At 49.8% G+C, this 14,671-nt stretch overlaps 1 protein-coding gene across 1 annotated transcript in view; it reads right to left on the bottom strand.

Annotated features, from left to right (window-relative positions):
- The window catches only part of LOC108799624 (microtubule-associated protein 4-like), a 17,756-nt gene extending 3,483 nt beyond the window's left edge, over window positions 1–14,273 (bottom strand). Inside the window, exons 1-6 of the mRNA XM_018571516.1 lie at window positions 14,153–14,273; window positions 13,976–14,056; window positions 13,008–13,070; window positions 11,699–11,961; window positions 10,955–11,083; window positions 3,975–4,067 (exon numbers count right to left, since the gene is read on the bottom strand). Of these exons, the coding sequence (XP_018427018.1) occupies window positions 3,975–4,067; window positions 10,955–11,083; window positions 11,699–11,961; window positions 13,008–13,070; window positions 13,976–14,056; window positions 14,153–14,273 (750 nt within the window). The remainder of the gene's footprint in view (window positions 1–3,974; window positions 4,068–10,954; window positions 11,084–11,698; window positions 11,962–13,007; window positions 13,071–13,975; window positions 14,057–14,152) is intronic.
- Window positions 14,274–14,671: the final 398 nt, after the last annotated feature.

The raw sequence follows: 14,671 nt of genomic DNA on the forward strand, positions 1-14,671 counted from the left end.
CACATCTCCCCCTCCTGAGACCCTCCGTCCGAGACACCAGGACCGCACATCTCCCCCTGCTGAGACCCTCCGTCCGAGACACCAGGGCCGCACATCGCCCCCTCCTGAGACCCTCCATCCGAGACATCAGGACCGCACATCTCCCCCTCCTGAGACCCTCCGTCCGAGACATCAGGGCCGCACATCGCCCCCTCCTGAGACCCTCCGCCCGAGACCTCACGGCCGCACATCGCCCCCTCCTGAGACCCTCCGTCCGAGACATCAGGCCGGCAACCCGTAGCAGAGCAGAAGCACAGACTATGTGCAAGTATGGCGCAGCAAAACTGCACCTGAACTCCAGAGCTACTTTAGAAATACCCTTCCGAGACATCAGCACCGCACATCTCCCCCTACGGAGACCCTCCGTCCGAGACATCAGGGCCGCACAACTCCCCCTCCTGAGACCCTCCGTCCGAGACATCAGCACCGCACATCTCCCCCTCCTGAGACCCTCCGCCCGAGACATCAGGGCCGCACATCGCCCCCTCCTGAGACCCTCCGTCCGAGACATCAGGCCGGCAACCCGTAGCAGAGCAGAAGCACAGACTATGTGCAAGTATGGCGCAGCAAAACTGCACCTGAACTCCAGAGCTACTTTAGAAATATTGCCTGCAGTCTGCCCTGTGCTTTATTCTGCATTGCTGTATAATGTATTGCTGGGGTTTGTAGTCCTCCATAGCCGGTGCCATTCTGCACTGAGGTAGAATGTTGAAGATGGCTGCCACCATGAGACGATACACAAAGTTTCATGCCACAAAACCATCGAGAGCGACAACTGGTAATGAGGGGACTTTGGGGTTACACACATGGAGGGAAGCTGGAAACTTAGAGAACTATGAGGTTAGGGCTTTTCCCCATAGTTCTCCTCAGGGTAACGGGAGGAAACAAACTAGCGTCCTCCCGTCACCCTAAGCTCAGTATATAGGGAGCTACAGCTCGCGGTATACCGAGACGTCGCAGCCGGAGCGGATCCCGACATAGACGACGGGATCCGTCCAGCTGCGTGAGTGACAGCTGGCTCCTCCTATCTAGAGGCAGAGCCAGCTGTACCCGCCCCCTCCCCCGTCCGTTCCGCCAGTCAGCGCTGGAGGATAGGAGCGGGGAGCGGGGAATCCAGCCCCTCCCCTGTCACGGCAGAGAACCGTGACAAGATCTAGAAGTGAGCGAGCGCCGGTATGTGTTCCCTCACCTCCCGATCTACTGAGCCGACCTGCGACAGGTCTCATTGGCTAGAACTATGAGGCGAGTGAAAAGCACCCCCCCCCCCCCCCTCATAGTTCTCCTTTAACTGGAGGTCATACATTGTTTTATTCTACCACTTCTCACCTCTCCCCTCCAAACATTTCACATATCTGTGGAAATATATACAAAAAAGGGTGACAAACAGAAGCCCAATTGCCCAAACTGCTTTGTACTATCTTAATGGCACCTGCGTGTGATCTCAAGGCCTAAGCAGGTCACCCACTACTTCCACATTTCTATCTTCTACTGCTTAGAGATCCTCCAACAACAAGGGATCCATTTATAAACAGGGCCTTCACCCCGAGAAAAAAAAAAAAAAAAAAAAAAAAAAAAAAAGGGGACACTTGTTTTTGTGGGAACGCAATTCGTTTTGTGTGAACGGCAAAAACAAAATATTATAATTTTCTATTCAGGTTGAATGTATTGTGATGTAATACTGCATTATGGCCCCTAGATGGCGCTGATTTCCTTATGCTTCTCATCTCCATCTCATGGGTGGTCATAATGTAGTATCACATCACAATACATTCAACCTGAAAAGAAAAAAATATATAAAAAACATTCTTTCTTGCTATTACACAAAATTAATGTTCAGATACCGGCAGGGTGAGGGGTCCTGCGGATTGACCTACAAAGAGACACCAAAGTGCCCCCTTTTGTCGAAGAACTGGATTGTTTGAGAACTATGGGGGTCAGGGCTTTTCCCCATAGTTCTCCCCAGGGTCACGGGAAAACACAAACTAGCGTCCTCCCGTCACCCTAAGCTCAGTATATAGGGAGCTACAGCTCGCGGTATACTGAGACCGCCGCAGACGGGAGGAACCCCGACATTACTGTCTGGATCCACCCAGCTGTGTGATTGACAGCTGGCTTTGCCTATCTAGAGGCTGTAACCCGCCCCCGTCCGTTCCACCAGTCAGCGCTGGAGGATCGGAGCGGGGGAATCCCTGCAGGGAGCCGTGAGCGACAGTCATGGATCTCTGCAGGGAGATGATCGAGAAGTGAGCGAGCGACGTTGTGTTCGCTCACCTCCCGATCTATTGAGCCGACCTGTGACAGTCTCATTGTCACAGGTCGGCTAGAACTATGAGGTGAGTGATTTTCACTCACGTCATAGTTCTCCTTTAAAAGCTTTGAGATCGGAATAGGAGACATTAGAACACGCCTGGAACAGATCAGAGTCCAGGCAGGTGGGTACAGATGCCCCAGAAATACTAGTGTACCCGCAGAAGGATGAACGGCTCTCCGTAGAGCACCCGTCACACGGACAATGCTGTTGTGGTGGCCATGTTGTGGATTGGCAAAACAAATGACAAACGCACTCATCAATTCGTTACCAGCTTTACAGCGCGGTGCACACGGAATGGGCTTCAAACAGTAAAAAGTTTCCCGGCACACTCGCCAGCCGGCATGCAAAAAAACCTGTCTAACCGCTAAGGTTAACAACAGAGGTTTAGATACACGTCTTCTGCAGAAAATGCGACAGCCGCGTCAAGGCACCTCTATATAGTGCGGCCCCAACTCTAAAACTATGAGAGTCTCCATCTTGGAGCACATGGGGGCAAAAGATAAAATTGGGTGCAGGTTTGTCAGGAGGAAGCCCAACCTCCACTATATAGAGGTGCCTTGACGTGGCTGTGCGGCTGTCACATTTTCTGCAGAAGACGTGTATCTAAACCTCTGCTTTTAACCTTAGCGGGTTAGACAGGTTTTTTTGCATGCCGGCTGGCGAGTGCTCCGGGGGAAACTTTTTGCCGTTTTATATGTTGTTACACAGGCATTCACTCATTCCGGAGGCTTCACACTGTTCATGAATGTTAATCCTCCAAAAGCTTCATTAATGTAGATTTTCTTATACAGGAAACCCCTACTGAGAAAGAAATGGGGGCTGACAAAAGGCGGATTGAAATTTCCTGAAGTGATTAAAAATAAACCTGGAGATTGTCAGGAGGGAAGTTTTGGGACATTGGGCCACCAGAAGCTGCATCTAGAAATCTATAAAATTAGTACAAATACGGAACAGCATGTAAAATGTGCATTTCGTTCATGAAAATACAGCAACATTTCACCCTCCAGAAAAGAATACAATTGTTTCCGGTCTCGTTAATATGAATTAGAATTAGGGCTGGTAATGATTACAATTTTCCTGTTCGACTAATCAAATTTTTTTTTAACGGAATAATTTCGTTTAACGATAACGCACATACAGATCCAACTACATTGGCCTATACACATACGGCACAGCAATGACCTATACACATACAGCGCAGCAATGAAGTCATAAAATGAACTAGGATCACACTAATCCAGCACGTTATTCATCTCACCTTGGTTGGCTCTTGTGCAGAAAGTTTCTTGGGCAAACTCACAGGCCCAAGTGGCTCCGTCGGCTAACGAAGGGGGGAGGAGTCTGGTGACGTCATGGGCATAGTCACCGGACTCCTCCGCCTTCCCTTCGTTAGCCGTCACGGACATCGACGTCACCGGACTCCTCCCCCCTTCCCTTCATTAGCCGACGGAGCCACTTGGGCAAGGGGGTCGATGTCCGTGACGTCACCGGATCTCCGACGGGACTCCCGGAAGCCGGCGGAAAGTACACGGAACCAGCACACAAGACACGGTAAGTTCATGCAGAAACGGCCACAATATGGAGATTACACTGAGCCGAAGAAGCCCCCGCAGACCATACTTACATTCCCACCACCAGGAACATGCTTAATATTGTCCTTTGAGCCACACTTGGACTGAACGTGGCTGTAGTTGGCTTTTTTGGAGACAATCTGGACCTGGAGCGTGACAGGATGGAGAAAACGACACAGAAGTGGAAAGGTACCGGTTAGAAAAATCACATGACGCAGAACAGGAGAGGACAGTGTTATCAGGATGACGGGAAAGGAAGGTGACATGAAGCAGACGGGGACAGAGAAGCAGACAGTTTTGTGACAACACATACAAGTCATTACCACGAGCCGTCATCACACACACCGGATCAGCTGCGTTATCTAGCAACGCAGAGGGAGGAGCTACAACCAGCCAATGAGAGCTCAGTGTATCAGCTTTGGCCTTTAAACAATTGCAAGCAGGCGCACGCTTTACTTTTAGATTGTAAGCCCTCAGGGGCCGGGCCCTCCTCACCATCTTGTCTTGTATTGTGATTGTAATGTCTTCCTTATATTGTAAAGCGCTGCGCACACTGTTGGCGCTCTATAAATCCTCTATAATAATAATACTGCAGGAGAGACGTCCCAGGTCGTCTCTGCAAGAACACAAGCATGCCTGCCGGGTCACAACCTTCAGAACGCACATCGAGCTGCTCAGCACACCTCAGGGCCAGAACGTACAAGTGCCCATGTGCGCGTGTCGGGTCATTTTGGCCCAACCAATCAAGATGGCTGAAGATCCCAAACCCAGGCGACGGGTTCGGCACCGGCAATGGTGCAAAGGAAGGAGTTTAGTTCCGCTTTACACCGAGTGGCGGGATCATTATATACACCGAGTGGCCGGATTATTATATACACCGAGTGGCCGGATTATTATATACACTGAGTGGCCGGATTATTATATACACTGAGTGGCCGGATTATTATGACCACCTGACGTTTGTAGGCAAATTAGCTATAATTTGGCGCTGAAGTTGCTAGAGGGCCGGACCATTATAAATAGGGAAGCGGGTTGGTTACCACGACAGTAGAAGTGATTGGGAAGATTCGGGGAAACAACGCGATGTAACAGCCTTGGAACGCGGGATGATTGTTGGCGCTCGGAGCCATGGAGCGAGTATCAGCAACACAGCAGAATTTGTTACATGTTCAGGAGCAGCTCATTGTTAAAGTGTTTAAAGACCGGACTGTCAGCCGAAAATCTGGGTCTGAGCGTGCGAATTGTGGCCGTCAGCGACTAGTCAATGTTAGGACAGAACGGGGGAGGGGCAAGACTGGTACAAGACAACAGAAGGGCGACAGCGCCGTGTCAGATTCCTCGCATCACCTTTCACCATCTCGTGGAGCCACGAGGCGGCCCAACCAAGTACTGATGGGGGGGGGGTCATAATAATCCGGCCACTCAGTGTATGGTATGAGTCAGGAACCATCGACTGTTCACTGGCAGAACACCGGACTGCAAGGCCAGATCGATGGGAACCATATAGGACAATGATTGACCCAGATTCAAGAGTCTGTTCACGGTGGACACTTAGTGGAGCTGAACTCAAAATGTGAAGAGTTTCGTAGTTATAGGGAACACCTGCAAAAACTAAGCCGTGCCCGAGCAGTACCCCGAGAAATGTACCTTCCGTCGTCACGTCCTTCCTGTGCCTAGGCATGCTGCCTGTTCTGTAGCCTCATTGCTGTCTATCTGCCGTGTGAGATCTAAGGCACTCCAGCTTCTGACCGCCAGTCTCACAGGTGGAGGGAATGTTCTTGTGCGGCTCACTATTCTCCTTGCTGGAGGGGAAGCTGTACCTGAAGACCTGCAGTGCAAAAATCCCCCCTTGCTTTATGCAGCCGGCGGTCCTCTACGTCTCCTGCGGCTTTTTTAACATTACCCCACCAGTTATTAACGGCAGATCAGACATGAGAAAGCAAAGATCTGCCTCTACTGAGAGGGCGGGCTCTTCACATAATCCGTGCAGAACAAGGCATGCTAAAATCAGTAATGCAACGAGGAGCCTATAGGCTAAAACAGGAGACTCGGCCCTCCGCTTGCCTACAGGTCCTCTTTAAAAATCAAACTGCGTTATCAGTAGCCAAAAACAAAATTGCTTCATTTGCAGGAGAATGACAGGAGTGGTACGCATCATGTAGAAGCACCGAGCCCACTGCCATGTACTAACTCGCCACTGATAAAAGGAGAACGTCTAACGTGTGAGATCTAAGGCGGGTTACACAGATCTCGGCTTTCCTAGGAGACGCAGAATGATGAACAGGAGGAAGTCACTTTGTTACATCGTCAGGAGGAAAGAAAGACAAGTCCACAGAGTTCACCAGGTTTTTGTCTTTTTTTAAAATGGTAATTTGCATTATTCAATATTTGCTCATTATTTCTTAAAGTGCATGTCCAGCCAAAACGATTTTCTTAGAGAACTATGAGGGAGGGGGAGGGGCTTCTCACTCACCTCATAGTCCTAGCCGACCTGTGACAATGAGACTGTCACAGGTCGGCTCAGTAGATCGGGAGGTGAGGGAACACATACCGGCGTTCGCTCGCCTCTCGATCCTGTCACAGCTCTCTGCCGTGACAGGGGGAGGGGCTGGATTCCTGGCTCCTCCAGCGCTGACTGGCGGAACGGACGGGGGAAGGGTACAGCTGGCTCTGCCTCTAGATAGGCAGAGCCAGCTGTCAATCACGCAGCTGGGCGGATCCAGACATAATTGTCGGGATCAGCTGCGGCGTCTCAGTATATAGGGAGCTACAGCTCGCGGTATACTGAGGGTGATGGGAGGACGCTAGTTTGTGTCCTCCCGTTACCCTGAGGAGAACTATGGGGGAAAGCCCTGACCTCACAGTTCTCCTTTAATTTTGGATAGTGTGGGGGAGGTTGGGAACCTATTTCAAGTTTTTCCTGCTATCCGGGGCTCCATTAGAGATTTACCCTTCCTTCCTGTCCAGCTCACAACATTTTACCAGACAGGAAGTGAGAGAAACTCTCCAAAAGGCAACAAATAAAATGCCTGTTCAGCAGAGATGGGTGAAGGCCGGAACCCCTTTCACATTTGTATTTTGGTCTATGTCCCTTTTCAAATTTTCCTTCACTTCCTGTCTGACAAAACTTGTCAGCAGGACAGGAAGCGAGTGAAAATCTCTCAAATAAAGGTGCGGACAGTCGTAACCCTTCCTCGCCTCTCCAAAACTAAAAACGTTTTTGGCTTGACATACGCTTTAAACATAATGAAGGGAATTTATCAAAACTGGAGTAGACAAGAACCGGAGCAGTTGCCCACGGCAACCAATCAGCTTCTCTCCTCAGTTTCTTCAGTTAAGATTTGAAAATTAAAGAGAAGCTGATTGGTTGGTTGCCGTGCACAGCTGCTCCAGTTTTGATAAAATCCCCTCATTGTATTGATTAAACGCCTCATCACTGAATAGCAGAGCTACAAACCTCAGTGACAACTTACATCAGCTGAGCTCCAATCTCTTCAGCTTCTTCATATCTGGACTTCAGTAGAAAAAAAAAAAAAAAAAGCTTCTTTCAGCCACTTCCTGTCTACATGCCCACTACACATCATTGCTCTTGGTCAGCATCCTGATTCATTGACCGTGCTTTTTGGGTTGCTGTAGCCACTTATAGTCTCCATCAGGGGAGCATACGACAGGGTGACCACACAGGAGAACAACTTGGAGACAGTTGTCACTCCATAACAGGAAGTGCTTGACTAAAGACCCCCAATGGCAGGACCACCAGGTATTCCTGTATTTTAATGATTCAAAGAGAAGGGAAACAACTGTTGAAATGACATTACCACAAAACGTTTTCTCTAGACTGCAACCCCCTAACAGGCATACATTGCTGGTTTGATTCATCCCCTATAGATCAGTACAATGGTGCTGTGTGCATGGAGGGCACAGGTCTCACCACAATGGCAGAAAGGTTCCAAGAAACACACCATGAACTCTCATTTGCAGAGTTGACCTATACTGGTGGGGGCTGCCTGCTAAAAGTTGAGAAATGGTTGATAACTTTTTGGGGCCCCCTCCCCACCCCGACTTGGTTCGTTCACCTGAAATAAAACACCCCCTGTAGGTGCCGGCCCCAAGTGCCAATGCAACGCGTGAAAATCGAAGACTCTGTAGACACAATATTGACGATTGGTGTTTATTGATACACAGGAAGTGATGTAAGCTGCAGAGCCGGGATGAGGAAGTCTGTAGAACTTTCCCTGTTCATAAGTAGAAATTTAGTTGTCTATTCTTTACATGCTGACTGCACTCTGCAAATGCTGCATCTCCCTGTTCTTACTCTCCTTTGCTCTGGAAAAAAAACATGAAAAACCTCAAAACAAATTCTAATATTTCTGCAAAATTAAAACATGTTCAAGCCGAACTCTAAGATAATATTCTCTAAATACAAGTCCTGTGTATTCTCCCTAAATCTCTGCGAGCTTTGTGTATGTCTTCCAGATCTGCAGTAATTCAGTGTGAGACTTCCTGTAATAAAGACCGCTCACTGCTGCCCTCTCTCCTTGTGCAGGGTGACCTGTCTTTATTACAGGAGGGGCGGAGACCAGACCAGTCACTGCTGCTCTCTCTTTGTGCAGGGTGACTGGTCTTGTCTCCGCCCCCTACTCCTGTAATAAGGACCGCTCACTGCTGCTCTCTCTTTGTGCAGGGTGACTGGTCTTGTCTCCGCCCCCTACTCCTGTAATAAGGACCGCTCACTGCTGCCCTCTCTCCTGTCTTTATTACAGTAGGGGCGGAGACCAGACCAGTCACTGCTGCTCTCTTTGTGCAGGGCGACTGGTCTCGTCTCCACCCCCTCCTATAATAAAGACCGGTCACTGCTGCTCTCTCCTTGTGCAGGGTGACTGGTCTGGTCTCCGCCCTCTCCTATAATAAAGGACCCGTCACTTCTGCTCTTCCTCCTTGCGCAGGGTGACTGGTCTCTTCTCCGCCCCCTCCTCTAATAAGGACCGGTCACTGCTGCTCTCTCTCTCTCTCTTTGTGCAGGGCGACAGGTCTCTTCTCCACATCCTCCTGTAGTTTCCAGCAGTAGGTGGAGCTTGCTGGGCCCCTCCCATAGGTCTGCTCTCAGAAAAGGCCATGTACAGCACAGTGATATCACTGCTACTTCTGAAATGTAATATCTGGGTTTGCAAAAGCATTTGGCGCACTCAGTGGATTCTATGCTTTGCGGCTATTGAGGAACATAGTTAAATGAAAGGTTTTAACTTGTATGGCTTCAATGGGCAATGCACAAATCAATTCTTCTGCTGATGCTTACAAACAGGCCCCTATACCAGGGATGTGTCTGGCAGTAATATATATGTCGGGGATATGCTCCGTAATAAAGGGAAGATCATAAACACTCATCATCACATTTGTAAGTGAGAGATCATCACAGCCACTTACCATTCACACCTACACAAGCCAGTAAGAGTGCTGGGGACCACAGAAGTCTGAATGACCCGGACCAGCAGCCTCCACCCATACCTGTATTACCAGTTTCATATGCAAATACCGAACTTTGACAATACAACTCGGGATCTTTAGCTATGAACGCATAAAAACAGCAGACCTGTGTGCAAATGTACTAAAGTGGTTTAAGTTTCATAATATGTACACACCTATGGACTAGAAAGAGCTCCGGCCCATCTACAGCCCTGGCATGAGCACACGCTGGACAGACAACCCCCAGCTACGATTGGGTTGTACACAAGGCCTTAGCATGGCACATGTAAATGAAGCGAGCTGTGACTGGAGGCCTGCACAGCACTTACATGTGAGAAGAGTGAAAGGGAGAATTTAGGGAAAACAATATTTTCAGTTCCCCCTCCAAGTGACATCAGAAATCCAGTACCCGTCTCTAATCAAACATTACGGCCCCTGCAGGGAGTTCATTCACGTGCGCCCGCACCAGCTCTAACATAATGGTAACAGACAGCCGCCCCGATCGGCCGCAGCCTTGACAGATGCGTCTTGCTCCCAAGTAAAGGTCACATTGTGACAAGTTGTCATCTTCTGACTAGCAAGTCCGGAGCGCTGCTTGCCATCTTACATACAATGCCCAAAAATACAGCATTCAAGAACAAAGCAAGAGATTGGCAACCCAAGGCAGCCATGCCAGGCCGGGCAATCAATGTCAATTTCAGTGCCACTGAGAATACGGTCATGCGTGTTGGCTCAGACTGACCCAACGGAGGATCCTCAGGGGGCCCAGTTTCCTTCAAATACAGAGTCACTGCCATAGGTTGTCTGACCACTCACTAGACTGCCAATCACAAAGATCTGAGGCGTGAAGGTGCAGGCATTGGGGTGATCTGAGGGATGGGTCTGAAGGGGCAGGAATTGGGTCTGAAGGGGCAGGAATTGGGTCTGAAGTAAAGGGGTGTGAAGGTGCAGGAATTGGGTCTGATGGGAAGAGGTGTGAAGGGGCAGGAATTGGGTCCCCTGAGGGGGTGTGAAGGTGCAGGAATTGGGTCTGATGTGAAGGGGCAGGAATTGGGTCCCCTGAGGGGGTGTGAAGGGGCAGGAATTGGGTCTGATGTGAAGGGGCAGGAATTGGGTCCCCTGAGGGGGTGTGAAGGGGCAGGAATTGTGGCTGCTCAGGGGTGAAGGTGCAGGAACTGGGACTGAGCTAAGGTGTAATAATTGGAGGTGTAATAATTGGAGGTGTAATAATTGGAGGTGTAATAATTGGAGGTGTAATAATTGGAGGTGTAATAATTGGAGGTGTAATAATTGGAGGTGTAATAATTGGAGGTGTAATAATTGGAGGTCTATGGCACCCTATTCAACAGCGCGCTGATTGTCCAATGCTTAGAAGTTGTAAAATGGGTTGCCGGCTGCTGCCCTTTCCCCCAAAAAAACATTTAATAAAATTGCATTATAAAATTCCACACAACTTCTTGTGCAGCAATTGCATATAAATGAGTTTCCCTTTAAATGCTTTAACATTTTGAAATTCCTCCTGAAATAGATGACCAGGGAAGGAGCCACCACAGGCTCAGCGTACACTCACTTTCCCATTGCTTTGCTTTTGCGCAGCCTCTTTAGTGTCTGCGGGTTTACTGGCGGCTGGTTTAGGGGCAGCGGGGGGCACTGGTTTTCGGGCTGTGCTGGCTGGCACTGGTTTGTTCTCTACATTGGCCTGCTGAGGGAAATGTGACATTTATATATATATAAAAAAAAAAAAAAGACAACATTAACAAGTCAAGACATTTCTACATGAACTTGTCCATCACTTTATACGAGAACAAAATATAGAAAGGGTCATAAAATCTTCTCCTGACCCGATCTCAGGAAACGCTGCACTGCAGTAAGGTGTCTGTGCTCCGAGAGCTGGATGGAGGAAGTCTGCATACAATTATTCCGGTCCTAAGATGACAACTATCCCTCGCCATACTGTATACATGGAGGAGCAGTGTTGTCAGCCTATGACAGGACTACAGAACCCCCCCATAAACACGAGGTGCTCTGTAGTTAACTGAAGTGATCTGGGCAGGGCTGAAAACTGATGGAGCTGATAAGTGAAGAACAGGCGGGACAAACGGGAAATTAGGAGCTTATTGGATTTCCTGCAGGAGCAACAAACTTATTTGTACATTCAGTTGGGTCTTTAACAGACCAAAGCAGAACAAGCTTAACCCGGTCTGTACAATGCAACATACCCAGTGTGTCACCTCCACATACTATGACACGGCAGCCGAGTTATGAGAGGGAATGGCAGGGGTGATGCTTCACATTTAAATGGCCAGGATCTCACCTTGCCTCCACCAGGCTGGTGCTTCAGGTTGTCGGTGGATCCGATCTTCGAGCGAATGTTCTTCACGTCAGGGGCCGTGGCTGGACGCGGCTGTTTTGGAGCAGGGATGGGCTTGTTCAGAGGGGCGGGTCTGGTGGTGGGTACTTTCTTGGCATCTGCTGAAGCACTGGGTCTAGTAAGTGGTCTTGGAGCAGCGGGTCTGGTAGTTTTAGGACGGGTGGGGCCGGGGCTGGTTGGAGCAGCTCCGTCGGGCTTCTTTGACTCTGGAATGATAGTCAAAGTGTTAAGTGCTTATTAACGAAAAGCTGAGATTATTACATTTACTGATAATTTATGCATCACTTCTACATATTGTACATTGCCAAGGAGCTTACACATCGAAGTTCCCCATCTCACATACATAAACTAGGGTCACATTAGACCAGAGCCCCCCCCCAAAAAAGATTAAACTGTGGGAGGAAACCCATGAAAACAAGAACATGTAAAATCAATGCAGACAGTGTCCTGGCCTGGGTTTCAAACCACAGACCCCAGTGTTGCAATGTAGAATTTCTAATCACTAGGGCACCGCGCTGCAATAAGATAGCGAACCGATAAAACCCCCCAAAACTTCACCTGCTTAATATCTGGCTAATCTGCCCCATATATATAACCCACTGCAAACCTGCCACCCTGTCAGGTTCTAAAACGGAGGGTACCCTGCAAGAGAAGAGGTATTATACCCCCCACTGCAGTGTCCCGTGTCTCCTACCTCCCCTCTGTTCTCTGTAATAGAAGAGGTATTATACCCCCCTCTCCAGTGTCCTGTGTCTCCTACCTCCCCTCTGTTCTCTGTAATAGAAGAGGTATTATACCCCCCTCTCCAGTGTCCTGTGTCTCCTCCTCCCCTCCGTTCCCTGTAATAGAAGAGGTATTATACCCCCCTCTCCGGTGTCCCATACCTGCCCCCTCTGTTCAGGCTTTGAGGCGGAGGTCCTTGGTGTGCAGCCAGTGCTTTGCTGGGAAATAAATATGGTGAATGTGGAAGTTCAGCTGCGGCACAACATGGAGGTTGCCCAGACACGACAGATTCAGCGGGTTTGCGCGCAGCAGCCCTCTTCATTACTCTTCCATCTAGCAGAGGTGTCGGGATAGGAGAACAGGCTATACCAAGTCACAAAGGAAGTAGTCTATGAGGACCCCCTTACAGCTTCAAGGAGTCCCCCCCCCTAGAATATACCCCTCAGACACGCAGATCTTGAAAATCCAATGCAAAGTCAGCCAATGCCTAGGCTTCTATAAATAAGAACGGTGCAGGTTAGGAGCTTACCGGTCGGGGATTTTGTCAGGATGGGTTTCTTTGTGTCCGCCGGCTTCGCGTCATTTTTAACAGCTGAAAGTGAAGAATTCAGGATGAAAAGAAGATCCGATACATGGAAACAGCAAACAGCCCTGAGCGTCCTGCGTCACAGAACCAGTGTACTCCTTGTACTTCCATAAGAAACAGCTACAAAAGCAAACAGAACTTTCTCTAATATGAAAGTAGAGTTGGGACCCCTCATAATGGGCACAGCGGGGGACAGACCCGGGAACTCAGCACAGGGGTGGTGGGAGCCCCTCATAATGGGCACAGCGGGGGACAGACCCGGGAACTCAGCACAGGGGTGGTGGGAGCCCCTCATAATGGGCACAGCGGGGGACAGACCCGGGAACTCAGCACAGGGGTGGTGGGAGCCCCTCATAATGGGCACAGCGGGGGACAGACCCGGGAACTCAGCACAGGGGTGGTGGGAGCCCCTCATAATGGGCACAGCGGGGGACAGACCCGGGAACTCAGCACAGGGGTGGTGGGAGCCCCTCATAATGGGCACAGCGGGGGACAGACCCGGGAACTCAGCACAGGGGTGGTGGGAGCCCCTCATAATGGGCACAGCGGGGGACAGACCCGGGAACTCAGCACAGGGGTGGTGGGAGCCCCTCATAATGGGCACAGCGGGGGACAGACCCGGGAACTCAGCACAGGGGTGGTGGGAGCCCCTCATAATGGGCACAGCGGGGGACAGACCCGGGAACTCAGCACAGGGATGGTGGGAACATCTCATAATGGGCACAGCGGGTGTGGAAACTCGGGGACACACCAATAAAGTCCTAAGACATAAAAACCTCTCCAATCTTTAAAATGGGAGTTCAATTCAGGGTGGACCGACACTATAAAAAGGTGCCAAGCTATTTAATGAAGATGTGATTATTTGGAGCTGTCCCTCCAGCTGCAGAGGTGGCGCCAAGTTTGGAAGCGACAGGACTGGATCTCGCAGCGGGGCGAGGGGTGGTGCTCAAAGGGGCCGAAGTTCTCTTCTCTGGACTCCTCAGATCTGAACTCTGCCAAAGAACAAAGAGATGAAAGGAAACCTGTGCAGAAGGATATAGGCCATCGCTGGGGACCTCCTGAGAACACTTGCTAGCTGCCCGTCATGCCAACCTTAGAGAAGTATGTGGCAAGCAAAGTCCGGACCCCAAAAAGGATTGAGGCAAAGCCACAAGTAATGAACTGCGTCTGTACTGCAAATGCAGCAATGCAGGAAACACCCAAATCCATAACTTCCTATAGTGAGCGGACTGCGTGGTCTTTGCTGCATTGAAATCCCAAGCCGTATTGTTAGCACTGACCACGTTCTCCCTTGGTGGACTACAACCCCCCCACCACAACAACAAAAAGAGGAAGGTGTTTCATAGTCCTGCAGGGAAGAACTCGTACAGGTCTGACAACACTGCTTGTTCCATAAAAATGCTGAAGCCCTGCGACACGATGTGCTGAGCCAACCTCCATCGATCCAACATTGAGTGGCAGCGCGGCGCTGATGTCACCAGCATGAAGAGCAATTCATTGGAGCTTGTGATGAGAGGAAAAGAACTGCGATTTTAATGACACCAGATGGCCCCATTCAGGAGAAGAAGACGAAGCCGCCAGCACAGTTCTGGGATTTCATGCAAACT

This window comes from Nanorana parkeri, unplaced genomic scaffold, assembly GCF_000935625.1.
Source record: "Nanorana parkeri isolate BGI_ZX_2015 unplaced genomic scaffold, ASM93562v1 scaffold1772, whole genome shotgun sequence".
Lineage (NCBI taxonomy): Eukaryota > Metazoa > Chordata > Amphibia > Anura > Dicroglossidae > Nanorana > Nanorana parkeri.